At 36.3% G+C, this 22412-nt stretch overlaps 1 protein-coding gene across 1 annotated transcript in view; it reads left to right on the top strand.

The window, feature by feature from the left end:
* Positions 1–22412, top strand: part of KIF26B (kinesin family member 26B) — a 219811-nt gene that overhangs the window by 104933 nt on the left and 92466 nt on the right. Inside the window, exon 4 of the mRNA XM_087718931.1 lies at positions 6823–7006. Coding sequence (XP_087575057.1) covers positions 6823–7006 — 184 coding nt within the window. The remainder of the gene's footprint in view (positions 1–6822; positions 7007–22412) is intronic.

The raw sequence follows: 22412 nt of genomic DNA, 5'->3' as shown, positions 1-22412 counted from the left end.
TAACTAGAAATCTTGGAAAAGAGCTCCTTTAACTATAACTGCATATGTTGTATATTTGAGCCATCCTCCACACAAAACCAAAATGTACCCCAAAGGTGTATTTTTATCAGAAGTATCAATTCAAGAGTTGAGTAAGTTATTACCTTGATTAATTTTGTATTGTTTCTCTATATCAAGAATCATAGTATTGTTGTCTTTTGGCAATAATACATGTATGACACACCTAGCTCTGTATTATAATGAATTTACTGCTAAGCCTGGTAAGACCAATACTCAGTGCATGTATGTGCAGGTTTCCCACATAAATTAACTCTAAAATTCTACTTTAAACCTATGAAAATTTCCATTTTGGTTTTTAAAGCACTCTTGAGAAGTAAGTAGTTGATGAGTAAACTACTCATATTTTTCAGAGTATAAGACACACCTTTTTTCCTCAAAAAAGAGGCTGAAAATCTAGGTGCGTCTTATACATAGAATAAAGCATTTTATGCCTCCCGAAGCCCCGCCCCTTCATCAAAATGGCCCTGCATAGCCTTATGGAGGTTTCTAGAGAGCTCCTGGGAGCTGGGAAGGGCAGAGATGAGCAAAAGTGGGCCGGTTTTGCCCCTCCAGCCCCCAGCAGCACTCTATAAGCTTCCATAATGCTATGCATGCATTTTTTGACAAAAAACAGGCTTGTTTTCACGAAAAAATGGGCTGTTTTTTTACTCAGATTTGCCTTTCCCCAGGAGCATTCTGCAAGTCTCCCCAAGGCTATTCATGCCTTTTATTTGGAAAAAAAATGGGCCCATTTTGGCAAAAACTGATGAGAATTACATTGATCAAGTGCTGTGCCAGCAGAAACAAAGTCTTAAGGTTTGTCAGCGATTTCTTCTCCAGCACATGGATAAATACACCTGGAAACATCTACCTACCTACTCTCTCTCTCCCTACCTACCTACTGTATTTCCCTCTCTCTCTCTCTCTCTCTCTTTCTCTCTCTCTCTCTCTCTCCCCCTCTACCTACTCTCTCTTTCTCCCTATCTATCTACTGTATTTCTCTCTCTCTCTCTATTTCTCTCTCTCTATCCCTCTACCTACCTATCTACACACTCTTTCCCCCTACCTACCTACTGTATTTCTCTCTCTCTCTCTCTCTCCCTCTCCCTCTCCCTCCCTCCCTCCCTCCCTCCCTCTCTCTCTCTCTATATCTGTCTGTCTGTCTGTCTGTCTGTCTGTCTGTCTGTCTATCTATCTATCTATCTATCTATCTATCTATCTATCTATCTATCTATCTATCTATCTATCCCTTTATCTACCTATGTCACGTTCCGGCGTTCACGTTGCATACAAAGAGAGATTCAGTTTGTTTGGTGAAAAACTTTTATCTTTATCTAAGAAACTACATGATAACCAGCACTAAATGACAATGATACAAAGGTAATCAAATCCAAGTCAGTTCTAACCAAGCTAACACCATCACCCATATGTGTGTGTGTGTGTGTGTGTGTATGTATATGTATATGTATATGTATGTATGTATGTATATATATATATATATGTATGTATGTATGTATGTATGTATGTATATATGTATGTATATATATATATGTATGTATGTATGTATGTATGCATGCACGCACGCACGCACGCACGCACGCATGCACATACATACACACCATTACCCCACCCAGCTCCACCCACAACTCCACCCGGATGACACCCACCCACCCACCATCACCATGACCCACACCCTCAGCCACTCCCCCACTCAGTGTCATCATAGCCTCTTTCCTGGTAAGCCGCATCCGAGCAAAAGAGTTACATCAGAGTAGGCAGTTGCACCCGAGTAGAAGAGCCGCATGCAGATACAGGCTCAATCGACATCAGAGAGGCAACATCAACGTGGCAACATTAGTGGTGTGTAAGCATGGCCGAGCGGGCATTGGGATGGACAGGTTCCCCCTGGATGGCAGCCTGAGAGCTGACATCCTACCAACCTACCTAACTACCTACCTACCTACTGTACTTCTCTTTCTTCCTCTCCCTCTCTATCCCTCTATCTACCTATCTACTTTTTTTATTTGCCTCTTCAAAACCTTGGTGCGTCTTATACTCCGAAAAATACGGTATAGATTTCTAATATAGAAGAACTGCATATCCAGAATTGAATGTGTTAGCCATTTTTCTAGGTTGATGGCTAACTTTTTTGTTGATGGGTGGCAAAAATGCAAGCATGCATGCACAATAGCGCATGTGTGTGCTAACACCTATAATGCAAAGAGCCCCACCATAAATGCATGGTGCGCATACATCCTCCCCATGCGCACCACACTGCTTACCTCCAAGCTGAGCTTGGTATTTCCTCCGGGGGCTGGGGGAGTCTGTTTTCACCCTCCTCAGGCTCCAGAAAAGACTCCAGAGCCTGGGAAGGACAAAAAACTGGTCCATCAGGCCTACTGGAAGTTCAGAAATGATCTGTTTCCAGCTTCCGGAGTCTGGGGAGGGTGAAAAATGGGCCCAAATGGCCTACTGGAAGTTCAGAAATGATCCATTGGGCCTGTTTTTCTCCTCCCCAGGCTCCAGAGGCTTTCCTAAAGCCTTGGTAGGGTGAAAATGGCTTTGCCTGGCCTTCTGAAAGGCCAAAAATCAGCTGGCTGGCACGCGCATGCATGCTGGACCTGACGGCTCCCGTGCTGGCAGATATGGCTCCACATGCCATAGGTTCACCATCATGCTTCTTGTTGATCAAATTCCAAACACCCTTAAGGAATAATAAACTCTTAATGCCTTCCTAAAAAGCCAGGATCCCAGGAATCAGAGTGTTTCCCGGAATTGGAGAAGCCACTAAAAAGGCAGGCTGTCTAGCTCCTGCCCTGTCACATCCTGTATAATGGGACCCCTCAGGACTCCCTGTTCAAATAAAGGATAGTCAGGAACAAATGTTGCTAGCAAATATAATTCAATGAAAGCAACCATGTAAACTTTAAAGGCAATCATAAGCATTTTGAATTGTATCTTTAATGAAAATAGTAACTAGTGTAGTGTCCGTAGCATTGGCTAAATCCCTGTCTAAATCTATCTCTAGTTAGCAGAAGGATTGCCAGATTTTAGACTAATTATAACTTCTGGATAATCTAAAAGCAGAAGACCCAAGACATTTATAAACCAAGGAGAATAGGACAAAAAAATCCTGCTGATTATGTTACCTAGCCTGGTAATGAAAGGTTCAGAAACTAAATTGAAACAAGCTTGAAGATCAAACCCTTGCTAAAATCTAAATGCAGCTTTAGAAAGAATGTGTTGCAATAGTCTAGTTGCAAGAGAGCATGGGTCACTGTTGTCAGGACCATCAACTGAAATGAGGGGATCCTTGGTGCTCTCTAAACTTGGCTGATTTCTTGCAGATGACAATGTTTCATTAGGTATTGAAACATCTGCAAGAAAGCAATCAAGCCCAGAGAGCCCCAAGGATCTCTCATTTTCAACCCTGAACTACAAATATTCTTCTTTATTATCAGCTGAAGCTGGACAAAGATCACCCTGCCCATAGCTTCCCCTTGCTTTTCTAGCATAAGCTGAGATTCTACCAGGATCCCAAAATATGAATATGTTCTTTTAGAGGATGTGTGATTATGTGGAAAGTTAGTATTGGAACCAGAATTCAGACAGGTCATTTACTGACAAACAGTAATGCCATCTAGCACAGATTTAACCTATTGATTTCATGCACATAAGCCCACCAGATTCCAGGTCAGAACTTTTATTACATCCCCAATTTGGCATGATAATATTCATTTGAGTATAGTCATCATATTGACGATACCTACCACAAACTGACAGACAACTTCCTCTAGCAGTTTTATGTCAATGTTAACATTTTATTTCTAACCGCATTTTATTTGAGATTACTAGTTTGAAATATTGTTGTTTTAACAATCACTGTTGTGGTTTTGCTTCTTCAATTTTGGGAGGGCCAAAATGTGTCTCAAGGATTGATGAACATCTTCTATCTTCATTTGGGGAAACAATCTGATTTTTCATAGGTTCCTGTACATAAGTCACTGTATAAACTCTTTAAGGACATAATACAATACTGTGAAATAAATTTCCTGAATGTCTGATGGTTTGAAAGATCCACTTTGAATTAGCACCATTGTGATAATCACATTTATACATATAAGTTAAGCAGTATCTTGTGAACAGCAATTACTTTTTCTAAATTGTCTTATTTTGATGCATTTGGAAAGAAAACTTTATTGGGCCTTTTTCCATAGATAAGAGAGGAGCTTGTAACTATCATATTATTATCCACATTTCTTCATTTTTCACTTCTAATAGAAAAAGAGAGGCAAAATACAGTATGTGTATTTTACATTCATTTTTCAATTGTTGGCCAACATGAAATCAGGTTATTGTGTTTTAATGCCATTCCAAAGGTTAGTACTGTCAAAATGGCATATCATTCTGTTTTGAAAAGGCCATATGTCTTCCAACAATGTTTCTTATTCTTTAAGAAAAAATGTCAGCAATAGATCTTTTGGTTCAATACATATTTTTAAAAAATTAAATACTAATTAAAGTAACAAAACAACAAAGGGTAAGGATATTTGGGAAAAGAAACAGCAGAGAAAGAACAGTAGAAACATCTAACCAAGTATAAGGACATAATTTGGGTATAAGCTGTAGATATCACAAAGAATCTGCCTTGGAAGTGTACATTGGCATAAATTAAGATGTTGCTATTCTTAAAACTTAATCGATTCAAAAGCTTAAAAATATGATGCAAAGGCTTTCAGAGTATATTCAAGAGAGCTATATCTTTATCTTTTATATAGAACATTTATTTTGGTAAGCATTAATGAAAACTACAGAATTGAAAAATGGACAATTGAATAACAATTTGAAGGGTAAAAGTGTATAAACGAAAGGAGGAAGATAGACTAGATTTAAAGATTATTTATAGTCCATCAAGACCACATTTGGTGGCCTTCACAAACTCCCTAGCCCCAGGGTAAGGAAAGCTGTTTAAAGAAAGCATGGGCAATTGCCAAAAAATATTCAAGTTCTTAGCTGATTCATTTTCAAACCCAAATTTCATAAATACTCTGGTTGTAAAGTCAGCCCTTGTACCAGATAGCATTTGATGATTTCTGGTGTCCACCAGCTTGTATTGCATGGGCTAGCATTATCTTGTTTGAGGAAGGCTTTGTGATGAAGCAAAGTGAGATACGTACTCTTTTTCAGGCTGTCATAAGAAAGGCCAGTCTGTCTGTGAGTAAGGCAGGAACGGTTACTTGAGAAAGTGCCAACAGATGACTCTACTACACCAAAAGCTACATGAAATAACATCTAAATGCACACTAAATTCAGTTTCCAGTCTTACAAACCCATTCTACCCAAATTCTATTTTGGTGGCAAGTGTTTTTTTTTAGAGCAAGACACCTGTGAGCAGATTGTCTATCCTTTTGCTGTATATCTAGTATCTTTGACTACTATGCCTTCAATGCCGTATTCAAATTCTCTGAGATCACAGTTTCTTTGCTGAAGTGAGGCAAGCTCCATTGAAGTCATTGTCCTTTTTAAACCACTAAGTAACATTTGTTTCACCATTTGACTTCCCTCCCATCTTTGCAAGTCTTTGTGCCTTTACCTTTGGCAAGCTGTTATTTCATTGGCATCCTTATGGAGTTAGTTCAACATGTATTAAATAAATCTATCTAATTACAAGAGCTCAATTAAATGCATATTAAGTTTGAACCGATCAAGGTCTAAGATTCAATGTGATCTTCCAACTAGACTAGAGAATGTAGAGGAGGAGGACTTAATGGCAATCTAGAGAGAGAGCTCATTGCAAAACATTTTTCTTTCAGCTGCTAAAGAGAAGACTACATTTGGAGACATTCATGTAGCAATGGTCTATACTCGTCCCCACACATTGATTATATAATGGGAAGTCAAATTTGTGGAATTTTAAAATATATAAAAAAATTAAAATATATTGGACCCTTAAAAAAGAGAGGTCAGAGTTCCAATCTGTCCAACCATGTAGATTTCTAAGGAACTTCTAACTTCATCTACTCTTTATGAACATATAAAGTGTGATTCCAATGGCAACATTACAGGAGAAAATTATTTTTCAGTGCTAAAGGCGTTTCCATACGATCACAGCAAATTAAAAATTGTAGCCATACAGTGTATTTGAAGTTGGATTGTAGCAATATCCTAAATTGAATTGTCTGTTTAGGTATTGAAAGCATAGGAAATTCTAGTTCTCCTTACTTAAATCAAAGTGCAGCTTATTTAACTTTCTGAGTTGCTGCTTATATGTTTGATTCTCAGCTGCATGCATACATCTCTACATCTCTCTCTTTTCTCTCCTCCTGCATGACAGGAAACAGACTATATGTTGGTTGAAGTTCAAAATATCTTGGTATAAGTTCTTTATATATTTCTTGATTTCCCTTGGGCCGCTTAATAGAAATTAACACAACCACTTATAGCCAAATATTTCACATGTATGCACAGGACACCCAAGAAAAATATATTTTGTGAACCAAATATCCATTATGAAACAGAATTCTCTAATATTTATTTCTATTTATATGCTGTATTACTTTTTCATTGTCTACAACCTGGCCTATATTCTTAGCTGAAGAACTATACAATTAAAAAGTGCCTTGTATAAATTTAGCCATTTTTAAAATTCTTGCCTGGTTTTTATTAAGAATGATTCATGCAATAAACACAGGCAATTTTGTTGCTGACATCACTTGGCAACATGGTGGAGATTTCATTAATTATTTGATAGCATCTTCATTTCCCTTTCTTTTCCCTCTACAGAGCTGCTCAGAAGTTGAATCTGTCATCCAAAAAGAAGAAGCACCGACCCTCTGCATCCTCCGTTTCTGAATCTCATCTATTTGCCACCAAATTCAGCATGATCCTGCAGATCTCACCTCCACCTGCTCCACCTTGTTTATTAAGGGCAGTCAGCAAGGTGAAAGATAATCCAGGATTGGGCAAGGTACAGATTAAACCCTTATAGTTCTACTAATCTGTTGCAGCAAAACAAAAATTGTGAGACTCCCCCCCTCTCCCCAAAAGGCATCTTTTCAAGCTGTGTGTGTCACTTGGCACTGGCTGAAATTTTTATCATAACTAGTTTGTATTAACAAAGAGGCAAGATACAATAGCTTGTTTCTTTAATCCCCAAAGTAGCTTCAAAACAAGGAAAAGTTATGCCCTGTGCATGAGATTTCCCCCAACATCTGTGTATTTATTCTTCCATGCTTGCTCAGACAGTATTGACAATGAAGGCAAATATATGTGTCCCGGGATAATGATGTGAGATCGAATTTGGGTAGGTCACTGGGACCAGAGATTTACTCTTCCGAGCTTTCGGACTTATGCTGGAACCCATCTTCAGGGAAATTCTCTCTACTGAAATACGTGCTTTGGGCTGTTCTGTGAGTCATGTTTATGTGGTGCCTTCCTATTGGCTGATTGGTGTGTTGATCACTGGTGATTCACTGGTGTTTCCTTGTGCTGCCAAGTCCTTGGGTTCTAAGTATTGATAAGCTGGTGGTAATTCAACACTCCTGTTAACTGACAAGGGGCCTGTTGCCCAGGCTTCAATCTTTTTCCTGGCTATCTTTGTACCTGCAATGCTGACTCTTTAGTGCCTATTTCTTCGAAGACATTTTTAATTAGTATAAATAACCCTAACCTCAAAAAAATGATCTTAAAAGAGGGCTCACTAAATCATATACTGCACAATAATAGATCAAGTATTAGATAAGGGATTAACATATGTATTAAATAGACTATTCCAGACTAATCAGTAGATAAATATTCTCCTGTAACAGTATGGGTTGAATCAACTATCCTTATTAACTTGATACATGCTTGCAATTAAAAAAAATGGTTATTTACAGTGTAATTCTATGCATGTTTGCTCTGATTTGATCAGGCTTATTCCCACGAAAATAGGTGTAGGTTTTCAGCAATTATCAATGGTATATCATTAACATTTGAGAAAGGTAATGATTTGTTATCTTTTTCTGTCTTGCATCCCTCTCTATAAATACAGATTAAGTACCAAAATCAACTCCAACTAGAAATGAATAGCTTCTTGTACATTCTTGACAAACAGTAAAAATAGCAGAATGTCAATCCATCTTGGCAAATGTATTTCATTCTTATTCTTTTTTAATTTCATGTACATTGCTCTAAAATCATTGTTACATTGCTTTTTAATGGCGTTAATGCCAGTCTCAAATGAACTGAAATTAAAATGCTTAAGGATAGTGCAGTGAAAGAAGAAAATAATATGTCATGTAATTTCTGACCCTTCTCTTTTTTCTAAATTAATTCCCAATCAATTAAAGAGGTGCACATTGCAGAGAATTACACTTAGCAAGAGAGTTAGAAGACTCATATAACCTGATATCTGTTTGTCCATATATATCTAATTCATGGAAATGATTTCATAGGACATTTTATCAGTCTTATGACTAAATATGTTTGAGGACTTCCAATAATTGCTTCTCAAATGTAAAAAAGGATTTTGAACTAGTATTGACTAACAAAGGCATTATTTCAGAGATTAATATAATAATAATAATACAATAATGCAATTATTAATAAATTAGCTAACCCATGCTTGGGTTATTTTTATGTAGCAAATAGTTCTGGTAGTACTAGACATTATTATTACATCACTTAGCTGTTCACTCACATGGCCGGGAAACAACTATGAGATTATGAGAAAATAAAATAATAAGCAGTTCCCACATTTGCATTAAATGAACCTGCTCTTCACCTCTGTCCAAGCTTAGCCATGTTTTATGGATATTGATTACAGACCTGGCATGTTAGAGCCTGTGTTATTTACAAACAGTCCCACTTTGGCCTATAAGATCTCTCTTCTGGCTTTCTTACCAAAGCACTCTACAATTATGCATAATTTAATTCACGATCAAAGGATGTGGGGGCAAGATCTGAAGTGCTTTCTGAAGTAATTCTTAAATTCTGGCCTGAATGGAGTATGAGGATTGAAGAATCATATGCCATATCTTTATTGGAACATATTTTGTATTTGCTTGAATGCGTTTTCGGTATGGTCCAGTAATCTGCTTTCTCAAAACCCCAAGTCATGCAAAGAGATATGCTCACCTTTAAACAAATGTGAATCCAACTGTTCTTCAGACTAAAGGCCGCTGGACCCTGGATGATCAGAAGAGTAAAGAGTTCGATGGACAAGATCTTAAGATGTAGAAATCAAATACTGACATACTTTGTTATTGTATATTTTTTAAAAATGCCTGAAATTATATTTCTGAACGTGGAATGTTTCCACCATAAGTAATTATTTTTATTCTGTATATTTATAGTTGAGGGCATAATTATCATGGAATGGGGGAATTAAGTGAGTCCTTTCTTTCAAAACAAAATTGGAAAGAATATGCAGAAACTCCGAAAGGTGTGCAAAACACTTCAGATTTGATATTCCCTATTGCACGATTCAGTATGCATGTTTTTAAGTATAAAAGAGCCGTTTTAATGAGAAGCATTCTGTTTCTAACATTTTGATAGTGTTCTGAGCTGAGATCTGAGTATTTTGAACTCAGCTACTTTTCAGCTCAAAAGCAACATGAGTGAGGCGGTTTATTTCCCACTAGAAGCAGGTTTGGGTACAAAATCAGCATTTTGAATGTGAGGAATGGGAATATTTTACACATATCTAAAAGGCGTTTTTACAGTTGATTTTGTTTTAAGATGAACCATATATTATGCCAGCTCAAATAAGTATGAGCATGGAGCAAGAATATTTCAGGAAATATACTTTGTGGATGGCAGGATTGGATTATTTATTTGTTTATTTATAAGACTTTATATTGCCTTGGGAGCAGATGACTCTAAGCAATTTACAGTACAGTATGCATTAAATCAAGAATTAAAACTGTATATAGTACGTTATCACAAGGACTTTATATAAAATCCAGTGCAACCTCTCCATCAACTTCATTCTTAGCATCATATTAAATGAAGAGAAGCATTCTAATAACCAGGAGCCCAGCAAAGAAGAGACACCTGGTTCAGATTTAACAATATAACTTTTCATCATAAGACCAATCTTGTGAATCTTCACTGGACTTTGCTTTGCCTCTTTCTCTTATTCTCCCTCAGGCACAGATGAAAAGTATTAACTTTCGTATTCAGAAGAAATATGCTTCTTTGTAAATCCCTATTCAGAATGAATGGTGTTTAAAATAGTTTTTTAAAAAGTTATTTTTTTAATTCTACCTTTATTATTGCTATAAGTAATTCAAGGCAGCAAACATACCTAATACTTCTTCCTCCTATTTTCCCTACAACAACAACAACCTTGTGAAGAGAGTTGCACTGAAAGAAAAAGACTGGCCCAAGGTCACCTAGACAGCTTTTGAGCATACGCAAGACAAAAACTCTTGGTCTCCTGGTTTCTAGCCTGGTGCCTTAACCACTAGACCAAACATTAATATTAACAAACATTAAAGTACATCATATATAACAATAAAGCCAAAAGAAGACAGTTAGTTGTCATGTGAAATATGAGGGTTGTGGAGAAATGCATGCAAATGTAATTAACCAAGATTCTGGTAATTAATTGACTGAAATTTCTTGGAGACAACTGTAATATATGCTATTTATAATGGATCACTGGTGCATTAGCCATAGTTCATTTCAATCGTTATATGATTACATTATTCCTTAGGAGAAAGGACTGCTTCCTTCCTTGTCATTTTAGTTTATTTATAGCAAGTATGTTTGCTTAGAAATTTAGAGAAATAGAAATAAAACAAAATCCTGCCCTCTTTCAAAATAAGTGAGGAAAAATAGGTTAAAGCAGATGGAACTTTCATAGATTCTTTTCATTGCATGTGGAGGTGGACTTTCTTGGCCACAAATATTTTTTAGTATTCTATTTTTTTAAAAAAAACTCCAGTCAGCTTCTGAAATATGTGCTGCCAATATTCATCAAGAGAATATTAAAAATGAAGCAAGAGAAAAAGTTATCTTGTCTGCTGAAAGTTCTGCACTGGGACTTAGAGTAAGTCAAAAGTTAATTGCTGTAGGACAAATGAGAGTTAAAACCATTATCCCTTGGAAACAATTTCTGAGAGGAAGAACAAAAACTGTTTCTCCTCCAAGTTACTATGGTTACAGAAATGGGAACAAGGAGGAATACCCCATGAGGCATTTGAAGAAGACATGTGCGTTCATCATTGTAGTCAAACAGATTGTTCTATAAATTAAATAGTTCCACATGAGATGAAAGCCAGGTGGCCTTTAGCCCTCAAGTTGGAGTGGCCCATTACAAGGATATTCTTCAGGAAACAGGTTTGATGGATTGGACTGAAATCTTTGCTGGACCAACTAATAGTACATTTTGAGAGGAACAAGTTTTAGCATCTTTTATTGAGGAAGGAGAGAAGAAAGGGAAGCTTCTATCAGAAAGTCAAAGCTGGAAAAAAAAACATGGACTATCTAGAATCCTTGGCCTAGATTTCCACAACTATACTTTCACATTAAGGCACGTGATGGCTCAGTGGCTAAGACGCTGAGCTTGTGAATCAGAAAGGTCGGCAGTTCAGTGGTTCGAATCCCTAGCACCACCTAACGGAGAGAGCTCCGGTTACTTGTCCCAGCTTCTGCCAACCTAGCAGTTCGAAATCATGTAAAAATGCAAGTAGAAAAATAGGAACCACCTTTGGTGGGAAGGTAACAGTGTTCCATGTGCTTTTGCCGTTTAGTCATGCAAGCCACAGGACCATGGAGACATCTTTGGACAGCACTGGCTCTTTGGCTTTGAAATGGAGATGAGCACTGCCCCCTAGAATCAGGAACGACTAGCGCTTATGTGCGAGGAGAATCTTTACCTTTTTATTTTCACATTGATTTTCTCTTTCTGAAAGAAAGATGTGAAGATTGTGTCAGTGAGTACCTGGTATTTAAGGTTGTTTCTGTTTATTTGCATTAGAATGAGGAATGTGCTTCTGTAGCAATAGCATTTAGACTTATTTACCGCCCCATAATGCTTTACAGCACTTTGAACAATTTACAATGTCAGCATTATTCATTATTCAGTGTCCTTAACATGATCCATGCTATTAACAATATGTTAAATTGTTAGAGAAATCCATTTATTGGTATTCTCATGAGCCAAAACCTTAAATCAAGAATAAATTTTATCTTTTGAGTTTTGTTTGGAGAAAAACAAGATGAGGCTCGCTATTGAAACATAGCAGTGAAAATTAATAGCAGTTCCTTGGTTTGTTTAACTGCTTCACATGGTGGTGTCAACCAGTACACTTGCTAGATTACAACAGGTCCAAAGTCAACAAAGTCTGATTTATTGTGATGGGTGAATTGGATCCTATGTGTTTCGATAAAGCCTTCCACATATTTCATTCTGAAGTCCATCTCATTTCAAGACTTTAAACGTTTTGTTGTTTTATGTGTGCCTATGAAACCTTGCTCAATGGGCAGGATGAAAAAGATGTTAGAGGTTTTGCTATAATAGTACTATAATAACAGAGACTGATGATCTAATCTAGTTTATTGATTCAGCAACAAGGTTATGCAGCTTGTTTTTGAAATGCACCAACTTAGTAATAGGTGATACATTAAAGAATGAGGATATATTTATCTAACAGAGTTGGGAGTGTATTTTTTTAGTCTTGTTAGTTTTAATTTTTAAAAAGGATCCTCAGATATATCTTGTAGTTTCATTTTAAGTGATAAATAAAATGGTTATGTTGATGCAGTTTTGTTTCCAAATATGTATGTTCCATCCTTGAAAAAATAAATTTAATATGAAAGGGTAGAAAAACCAGCACAATCAAGATGAAATGATATCTATTAAGATAAAATATTAGAAATAGAAACTGATGACAATTCAAATTCTAAAAAAAGATTCGTTGGATATTCTTATATGTGGCAAAATATATACATTTTAAGTTTTGTTCCCCTTTTTTGTTTGAAAATTAGGGTTTTCTGAACTGTGTGATTCCACTAGGGCCACAATGCAGAACACATATTTTTCTTGGTATTATGATATTCACATTCTAACATCAATTTTTCACCTGTCTGCTTCTTCTGAACAGGCCAAAATGAAGAAAAACTATATTCATTGGAGTTTAACAACTTGCATAACTCCATCTGTAGCAACAATGAAAATCATTGTTACTTAATCACTACATTTATAATTGCTGTCAGATGAAATGATACTTTTCCACTTTATATTCCAAATATAATTTATAAGCAGACCATGTAATGCATAATACATTTTTACATAGTAGTAAAATTGCAGTTAAAAGTATTTCTCATTTTCTCCATTGCATATTTTTTAAACCTCTATGGGTAGAAATATCTCACGAGTGGCAACAATTACTTGAAGAACAGTGTTGCCAGCAGGAAACTGTGAGGCAGAAATCATGGACTCAATTAGGGAATAAGATCCAACCTTCCTATAATTACCTTCTTCTCTCTTCCCCAAACTTGAAGGTAGTTGGAATTTTGATTGGAAGTAATTCATTTTCTTTGATTAATTACCACTGGCATAGCTAGAGACCTCTCTGTGATGTATGATATGCTACACAAGGGTTCAAAAAAACCCCAACAACACAATCCTACCTCTTGTGAGGTAAATCTCTTAATTTCTGAAAGTTTAAAGACTTCCTTTAGCTAAGCTAGGGCAGATTCTGTCCCCTTTGAAAGAGTAAACATGCTTGTAAATTTTATCCAGTTTTATAAACAAACAAAAAAGTAGTTGATGCTTCCTTTAAGAAAAATAATTTTAGATTCTTAATATATCTCGAGCAAGGAACTCCCTTCCTCCTTTGTATCTGGAAGATACCAAAGATCAGCATGTTGGTCAAGTCCATCCAATATCAATTCCATGAAAAAGAAATGAAAAAGTACTTTTCCAGTATTGAACAGGTAATGACATATCTGCTTCATATCTGAAGCAAAGCATATTATGGTGAAAGCAGTCAGGGAATAAAAGGCTTTACTTTTCAAAATGTTAGATGGAGTTCACATTTCATCTCACAGTTGCCTCTTTTGTGCTGGCTGTGTCCTCTTCATAATATTACCATAGTATGTTTGTGAATTCCATTTGCTTTTGGTATTTACATTTGCCGTTTAGTACTTACAGTGGATATAAATAACAAAAGATAGATGCAGAAGAATGCACAGTTTCCTCCTTTGTTTCCCTAGGTAGAAGATACATTAAAATGCCTAGAAGTTATTTTTAAGTGAGATTTGTAATCTATTTGTGTGATCTATGCTCACAAATGCTGTAAGTACTTTCACAAATAAATGTAACTATAAGACAAAATCATGCAAACTAGTTAGCTAGTGGCTGGTTGTATTAGCATAAGAATAAATAGCTAAACATTATAATAATTAATGTGCAAGTATTTTCTGAAGTTTTTCCTTAGCAGTACTAAAGCTCTGCATTTCATCAGATCCTTTGAGGGCTGAAAAGTGATGATATTTCAGTATTCTAAATCAATTTCTCTGGGATTCTTCTTTATATTTTGAATATAGACTTTTCAAAGAGCATGATATTATGTTTAAATAAAAGGACCGCCTGTGAAACTTCCCAAAGAAGTTTGCTCAAATTGACTTCTCAAAGCTTAACTCGTTACTCCTTTTAACCCGTCTGAAGTCCTACATGTTGAAATGCAAGTAGTCCTTGCCTTATGATCAGTGGCTTAGTGATCATTCAAAGTTATGATGGAATATCTGGAAGATACCTGAACCCAGATTCTAAGTTACAATGTTCAACTCTCTCCCCCCCCCCGGTCACATGACCACATTTTAGTTGCTCAGCAAGCAAATTTATGACCATTTGATGATACTTTATCTGAGACCAACATTAACTTCCAGGTTTTGGCAAAACTGGACTATAGTGAACTATGTGTTAGTTTTGATTTCACTTATTTAAAGAGCAGATTAGTGAGTGGAGGTACCTTCCTGTTCAAAGAATGGCATGTGTGTGTGTGTGTGTGTGTGTATGTGTGTGTGTGTGTGTGTAAAATGTATTATGGCAACTGAGCAGAATTGCAAGTAAGAATATTATAAATTAAAAATAAAATAAAACCAAACCAAGATAAAATATTACAATTAGTAGTGGGTTCGTCAACAGATAATAAACATTTGCCTAATTTTACAGACAGTATAATAAAATTTGGCTTTGTTCAAAAAAGACGGACTCATATTGTTTTGATAACAACAACTCTACATGGAAATACCAGCATTTCCTGGTATTTAACCAGGAATTATAGGGTCCTTGAATTCAATACAGAGAATAGTATAGCAGGCCATGAGCTATAGTTTCAACAGGCCTTGTCTACAACAGGTGCAGTCTCAGCTCATTGAGACTTTTTGTATCAGCCCTCGAAAACTTCAAATTGGGGACAATGTTAAAGTATGCTAATCTTAGTGCTGTTCAGAATTTGGAAACAGGTGGTATAAGTATCCCAATGGTTTATACAAAGAGACTTAATAAGAAAAACATTCTTGGATAGAACAGACTGTTGAGCCTCCAAGTCTTTGATATGTTGTTTAAATACACTGAGTACAGATTCAAAACTCCATTATTAGGAATCTGACCTTCCTGGAAAAGCCAGGACATTGAAGTTTTTGTAAGGTTGTCCTGAAACATATTGACCATAACCTATTGCAAATCAAGTCCATGATCCTGTTTGAACTCTAGTTAGTCTTGCCACTCTCTTAATATTATATTTGGAACACAAGGAACTACCTTAAATATAGCCATTAGAAATTTAGATTGAATGCTTTCATAAGGAGCAATAGAGTAAAGTTCTAGTGGGCACCAAAAAGTGGTTGTATATTCAGTCTTAGCTGAATATAGCTTCAGTATTGCTTGGATATGCTGTTCCTCTCTAGTGAAATGAAAAGATTAAATTGAGACCATTGGTGTTTGATCATTTTGTATAACATAATTTTGGTGTGCACTGCATTTGTTGGAGCTATACAAAGCCATTAAGAAGGATTTCACAAAATACTCACAAAGGATTTACTTTTTCCAATACTCTGGCCATTTATCCTCTGGTCATGAAGTTTGGATCTTTTTGCAAAGATCAAGATCTGATTCCAATGCTTCCTTATATTAACTTGGGTAGAAAGGTCATCTATGCCCTTTTTAAGAAAAAATAAATATGTATTAGTCACAGAGGTATTAGTGAATCCCAGACTGGAAGTTCCGACCAGTTTTAGTTATCACAAGACTTTGCTTGGGAATAGGCATTAGTCCAGAATCAACTGGACAGTATCAATCAACTTCTTTCTTGATAATTAGAGTGTATGACACTGATCTTACTTAAATTTCTTTTTATGTTGGTTAAAGCTTTGAAAATCCTTTGGCAGCAAATTGTTTTGATGCATGTGTTTGAAATTTATAGTAATTTATAAATTTGAGATTTGCATGTTAACAAAATGAAAGTTGTGAGAAGCTTTCTTATATACAAAATAGCTGACATGGAGCGTGTAACCATGACAAAAGCTGGTTTATCAGAAGGTTCTGAAAAATGTTCTCTGACATGCCAGTGAACCTTCATGAAACCCAAAACAACATTGAGCATAAAGATGACACTATATATTGTTGTTTTGCTTCACAGATTCAGCTTCCATTTTAATTTTTAATTTAAAAAAATTCCTTTGAAAAAATTATTTGGGTCTGATGGACAAAAAAGGAGGTTTATTTCAGACTGCCTGTGTTCTCTGTGTTAGAGAATTGTCAAATAAACATGAGATGCCATTCTTTTATTTAATAGTAATGCGCCCAGGATCCTCTCTTGGAGTGGTGCAAGGAGGCAACTTGGTGACACAGTAATGAGCCCAGAAGGGGATTTTTAAAGTAGGAATGGAACAGGAGGCAAACTGCAAATATATCTATCGATCATACATACAGTATGTATCCCACCTCCTACAAGGCTAATTGTATTATCTCACCAATGCTGCATTTAGAAATTAGCTGTATTTAGGCAACCCATATCCCATTGGGTCATCATTTCAGATATATTTTCTTAGCTGGCAGAGAAACAGAATAGCCAAAGGTGAGCAAAAAAGCTATGCAATCAGGAGTTACTTCTGATTTCCTTGCCATCTGTCCCATTGAGTTTCCTTGTTAGAATCTGGCAGGGAACACAAGAAATCTTCCTCCCTTCCTCAAATATGATAAGAAAATGGATGAGCAAGAACAAAACAATAGCCTTTATTTGTACCCTTGCTTAGAAGACTTAATTATTCTTCTAAAGGGGAAAAGGATGTTGTGCAGAAACATATCTTTTCCTCACCACTCTCATAGCTCAGAATATGAGAGAAAGAGAAAGAGAGAATGGATAGACAGATGGACAGACATTTATTTTTGTTTTATGACAAAGTCGCAACATCTCAAATACGTGGGAGGAGAACAGATAGTTGTTCTATTCTTATTTTCCTGCCAGGGTAAATACAAGATGCCAATTAAAATATTGTGAGATGTAGTTCACCCTTGTAAGAAGCTTTGTTTTCCAGCCTGTGTACCTGAGTGATTTGAGCACATTTTCATAAAATACTTTAAATTTACATTCTGAGTTTTTGTCCTTCTCTAAACCCTTTGCCATGCATGCACATAATTTAAACATTGGATTTTGCCTCTAAATTACTCTCATTTCTCTGGAGCATGCTGAGCTATGTCCTGGCACAAGATCTGACAGCGGCACGAGGGATGTGTGTGCTGTCTGGCCACACAGAAGGTGGAGGCATGCACTCTGATTGATAACAGCATGTGCAGATGCGATAAACATAAAGAGGCCCAGGCTCCGTTTTGGGAAAGTTGAACAGCAACATAAACGAGGAAACGGAACTCCCCCAGAGACTTGTACTTGATGTTCAGTGGGAATCATGAATCTTTTCAGATTGCTAGAAAGATTTATCATGAGGCCAATTCTGTGACATGAGGCGGTGCAGACATTCAACTCCACTAAGATCTTTTCTAGGCTATCATAGCATATTAATAACGCAATAGTAATAATAGAAGTACAAATTAAAAATAACTAGATAGAAGAGATGAATAACAGGTTTGAGACTTTGGAGATCGCTTTAACTCAATCAGATAGGACAGCTAATGTAGGGAAAACTTCAGGATCTCCTTGTTAATTACTTTGCATTTAATAAACAACATGGTGTCTACTAGATTATTATAGGTGAGGGATTAGGCTTCTATTATATTGGACAAAGATGTAAATTTTTCATAGACAGTTAAGTTTCACCATTTTCTTTGTAATTTATTTTAAGTATGCTGTCAACATTTCCAACTCACTTCCATCTCCAACCAGTGAAGGATTCATTTTGCAGAAGGATAAAAAGATATCAAGATGCCTAAAATTAGGCTCATATTGTATGGAATAATGCTTCATCTTTAATGGGATGTAATATTGTAGGGGGAAGTAAATGCTTCTGCTAGTATCACGCCCCGTGTCAAGGCTTTCTAGGATCTTCCTAAAATCAATTTTAGAAATCCACAATAATGTCTTATTTTTATTGTATTTAATCAATTCTGCCTGTTATCCAACAAAGCGACACGTGTGCATATACAAGCACATAAAATATGTTAAGATTATGTAATCATTTTGTGTTATCTGCATGAAGGGAGGGAACAGTGTTGTTGAGGGAACAGTGGATCTGCCCATTATGTAACATGGATTCCATCCTTCCACTTTGTCCACACTAAGCATTGAATTCTGCAGTTGAGAAATCTGAATACTTAATTTTTCATGTAAGTCAAAAGCAGGCACGTTTTGATTCACGTCACAGATTGGGACATAGGACTCCATGTGGAAAATTAATGAACAATTGCATGTTGCATGTTTAAACATTGCATGTTTAAAATATACATAAATCCAACAGTTTTAGTAGTTTGGGAGATTTATCTATTCAGAGGCAGCAAAATGTTTTGGATCAGTCCTAGATATAGCTGATATGAGAGCATTTTCTTTACCACTGCCTCCCATTCCCTTTTGTTTAATTATCTAGGGCAAAGGTTTAGCTCTCTATTTGTAAACTACTATGTACTCCTGCAGTGGTACCTATAAATACTAGCAATACATCTGTTCATGTTTTAAATAGACAGACACAGTTGTTTTTATGTAGCAGCAATTGGGAGATATTCATTACAGTGATGAATACAATACACTATTGGAAGATCTGAAGGCTCGGGGCAGGTTGTCATGGAGCAAATCTATTTATGTGGTCCCTAAATCAGAGAAATACTTTGAAAAGCTAAGAAATCAGTTCTCAGCCAATGAACCAGCAACAGTGTGGAGAATGCTGAAGAATATCATTGACTATAGCAGACCTCCTCCCTTATTGAAGAGAATCGTCAACTGACAGATGACCTGAATGTGGTCTACTGTAGGTTTGAGAGATCACTGTCATCTACTTTCCCTATCTCGATACACCAACAGCAGCCAAATTTCCTACATTATCTCCATTGCTCCGGGACCCCTCACCTCTTGTGATTTTAGAAAAAGTTGTGTGAGATCTATTTCATAGACAAAAGATCAAAAAAGTACCTTTTTGAAAGCCTGTGCTGAAGAGCTGGTCCACATCCTCACCCGAATCTTTAATAAATCACTGGAGATGAGTTATTCTTGCTTCAAACACCCTATCATCATCCTGGTTCCTAAGAAATCCTCCATCAGGGAGCTGAATGACTACTGCCTGGTTGCTCTGACATCTATAGTTAGGAAGAACTTTGAGAGGTTAGTGCTGCCCACCTGAAAGTCATTACAGATCCTCTGTTAGACTTCTTGCAACTTGCTGATTGAGCAAAAAGATTGGCAGATATGTCAACATGGCATTGCATTACATCTTGAATCCCCGGGGATCTATGCACAGGTCTTTTTTGTGGACTTCAGTTCAACATTCAATACCATCATTCCAGAAATTAAACTGATTAAACTCTAAACTGATTCAGGCCTGCCCATACATAGTACTTGTGGGAGGATTATTAGTTTTTTAGCAGATAGAAAGCAACAGGTGATGTTAGGGAAAATTACATCTAGTATTCAGACAATTAACACTGCTCAGGGCTGTGTGCTCTTCTCTCTATATACCAGTGACTGCATTTTTAAGAATCCCTCTGTTAAAATACTGAAGTTTGCAGATGATACAATGGTCATTGGCCTCATTCGAGACGGTGATGAGTCTGCATATAGATGGGAGGTTGAACAGCTGGCCCTGTAATGAAGAATCTGGAACTGAACATGCTTAAAACTGTTGAGATTAGAGTGGATTTTGGGAGGAACCTTCCTATTGCACCACCTCTTACTATATTCAACAGTTTTAGTAATTTGGCACAATATCAGCAATAGAGTCCTTTAGGTTTTTGGGTTCTATAATCTCCCATGACCTGAAATGGACACCTAACATTAGAAGCATCATTAAAAGGTACAACAAAAAATGTTCTTCCTGCATCAGTTCAGAAGATTCAGACTGTCCCAGCAGCTATTGATACAATTTTACAGATGAATTATTAGGTCTGTCGTTTGTACTTTTATAACTGTCTGGTTTGGTATAGCAACCAAACAGGACAGGTACAGATTCCAGATAGGACTACAGAAAGACCAATTGCAACCAGCCTGCCTTCCATAAAAGACCTGTATCTTATGCAGGTTAGAAGGAGGGCTGAGAAAATAGCTACACACCACTCACATCCTGGACATAAACTGTTTCAACTCCTTCCCTCAGATGATGCTATAAGGCATTGCATATCAAAACAAGTAGACACAGGAACAGTTTTTTCCCCTCGTATGATCACTCAGCTGAACACCTAATTCTCACAGTGCTGTCTAATGTCTATGTATACTTATAGTACCCATGTAGTATGTCTGTAGTATTATTTATCCTTCCTATTATCTTCTTTATTATCCCCTCCTATTGGTATGATGGCGATGCTGCTGCTGCTGCTTTTCCTTTGCATGTACACTGAGAGCTTTTGCTTCTGAGACAAATTCCTTGTGCATTTCTAATCATACAAGATCAGATAAAGTATTCTATCCTATCCTATCCTAACCTATCCTAGTCAACATCGGCTTGATAGCGCACAATCAAAATCAAATTGATGGAAATAGATTGCATTTTACAATTGGGGCTGGCTTAAAAAATGATATGTACCAAGGGAAGCCAGAATCAAGGTTTTTTTTCCTCCTTTTTTGTCACTGTACTTGCAAATTTAAAATTGGGTGAATCCTTGTCACACGACATTAAGTTGATGACAAGAGGACAATTCACTGCACCTTTTCACTGTTTTAGTAACTTTGTAATCTGCCTAGAGATCTTTGATTTTTTAATGAATTAGAAATGAATGAGATAATATTGCTTCAAAGAAGTCTTTGTTCTTGAAGCAATAGAGTGCTAATAAAAACTGAAAGAATTAATTTAATTTGAATGTATCTACTGTTGTATTGGTAGCGATTCTTAGAAATTTTCTCCACAAATTCATATAATTGTAAGTGGAACAGTTTAACATGACTATAAGAATATAGTAATTAACATGTTGGGGAAGCAGAGGGTAGATTGCCACAAATGTTTCCTTTGCCTTTGAGATAATATAAAAAATGCATCATTCTAAATTGTATTAAAACCACAAATCATGATACAATTCAAGTTTAAAGGAATAAATTGTAGTCATAGCAGTGTGTGTGCGGTGTTTTCTTAGAAGAAATAATTGGCTGTGTTCACACTTTGCACTGAGTCATGATATGTGGTTTGCTAACCATGGTTTATGCCTTGAGTCTGGACCTTGATCGGCAAATTATGATTAAGACTTTTCCACCTTGCAGTGTGTAAGACTAGAAATTCTGTTTCTGTATAAAACAATGAATGTAGAGTATATTCACCAAGTCCTCAACAGGTTGTATTCTTTTGTGTATACATATATTTGTTTTTATAGTTTTTATAGCAATTTACTGGTACATGTTGCTGACTTAGGCAGAGGTTAACCAATGGAGGTTAGATAAGAATAAGAGAAGCCCAGGATATTTCACAAGTGAAAAATATAAATAACCTTGAATAAATCAGTTAAAACAGAACCAACACTTATTAAACACAGTAAATATAAGCATTAAATCAGGGAAATTATTTTTAAAATAAGAACTAATGTAATGGGCTATGTAAAAGAATTGTAGTCCTGGAATACATTGTTATCTTCTAATGTCCTTTATCTTCTTTCCAGTTTAGTTTTTGATCAGAGAAGTGTTATAGATACTAACTTTGTTTAATTATGTCATGTGGAATTCAGGGGAAACATTTGATGGGTGCTGCTATTGGTAATACACTTTTGCATGTCTTAGATTATATATGGAAAATTCATA

Source organism: Thamnophis sirtalis, unplaced genomic scaffold, assembly GCF_051295495.1.
Source record: "Thamnophis sirtalis isolate CommonGarterSnake01/CBP01778 unplaced genomic scaffold, rThaSir2_p1.2 scaffold_6, whole genome shotgun sequence".
Lineage (NCBI taxonomy): Eukaryota > Metazoa > Chordata > Lepidosauria > Squamata > Natricidae > Thamnophis > Thamnophis sirtalis.
Note: the sequence above shows the minus strand (reverse complement) of the source record. Positions and strands in the feature narration are given on the sequence as shown.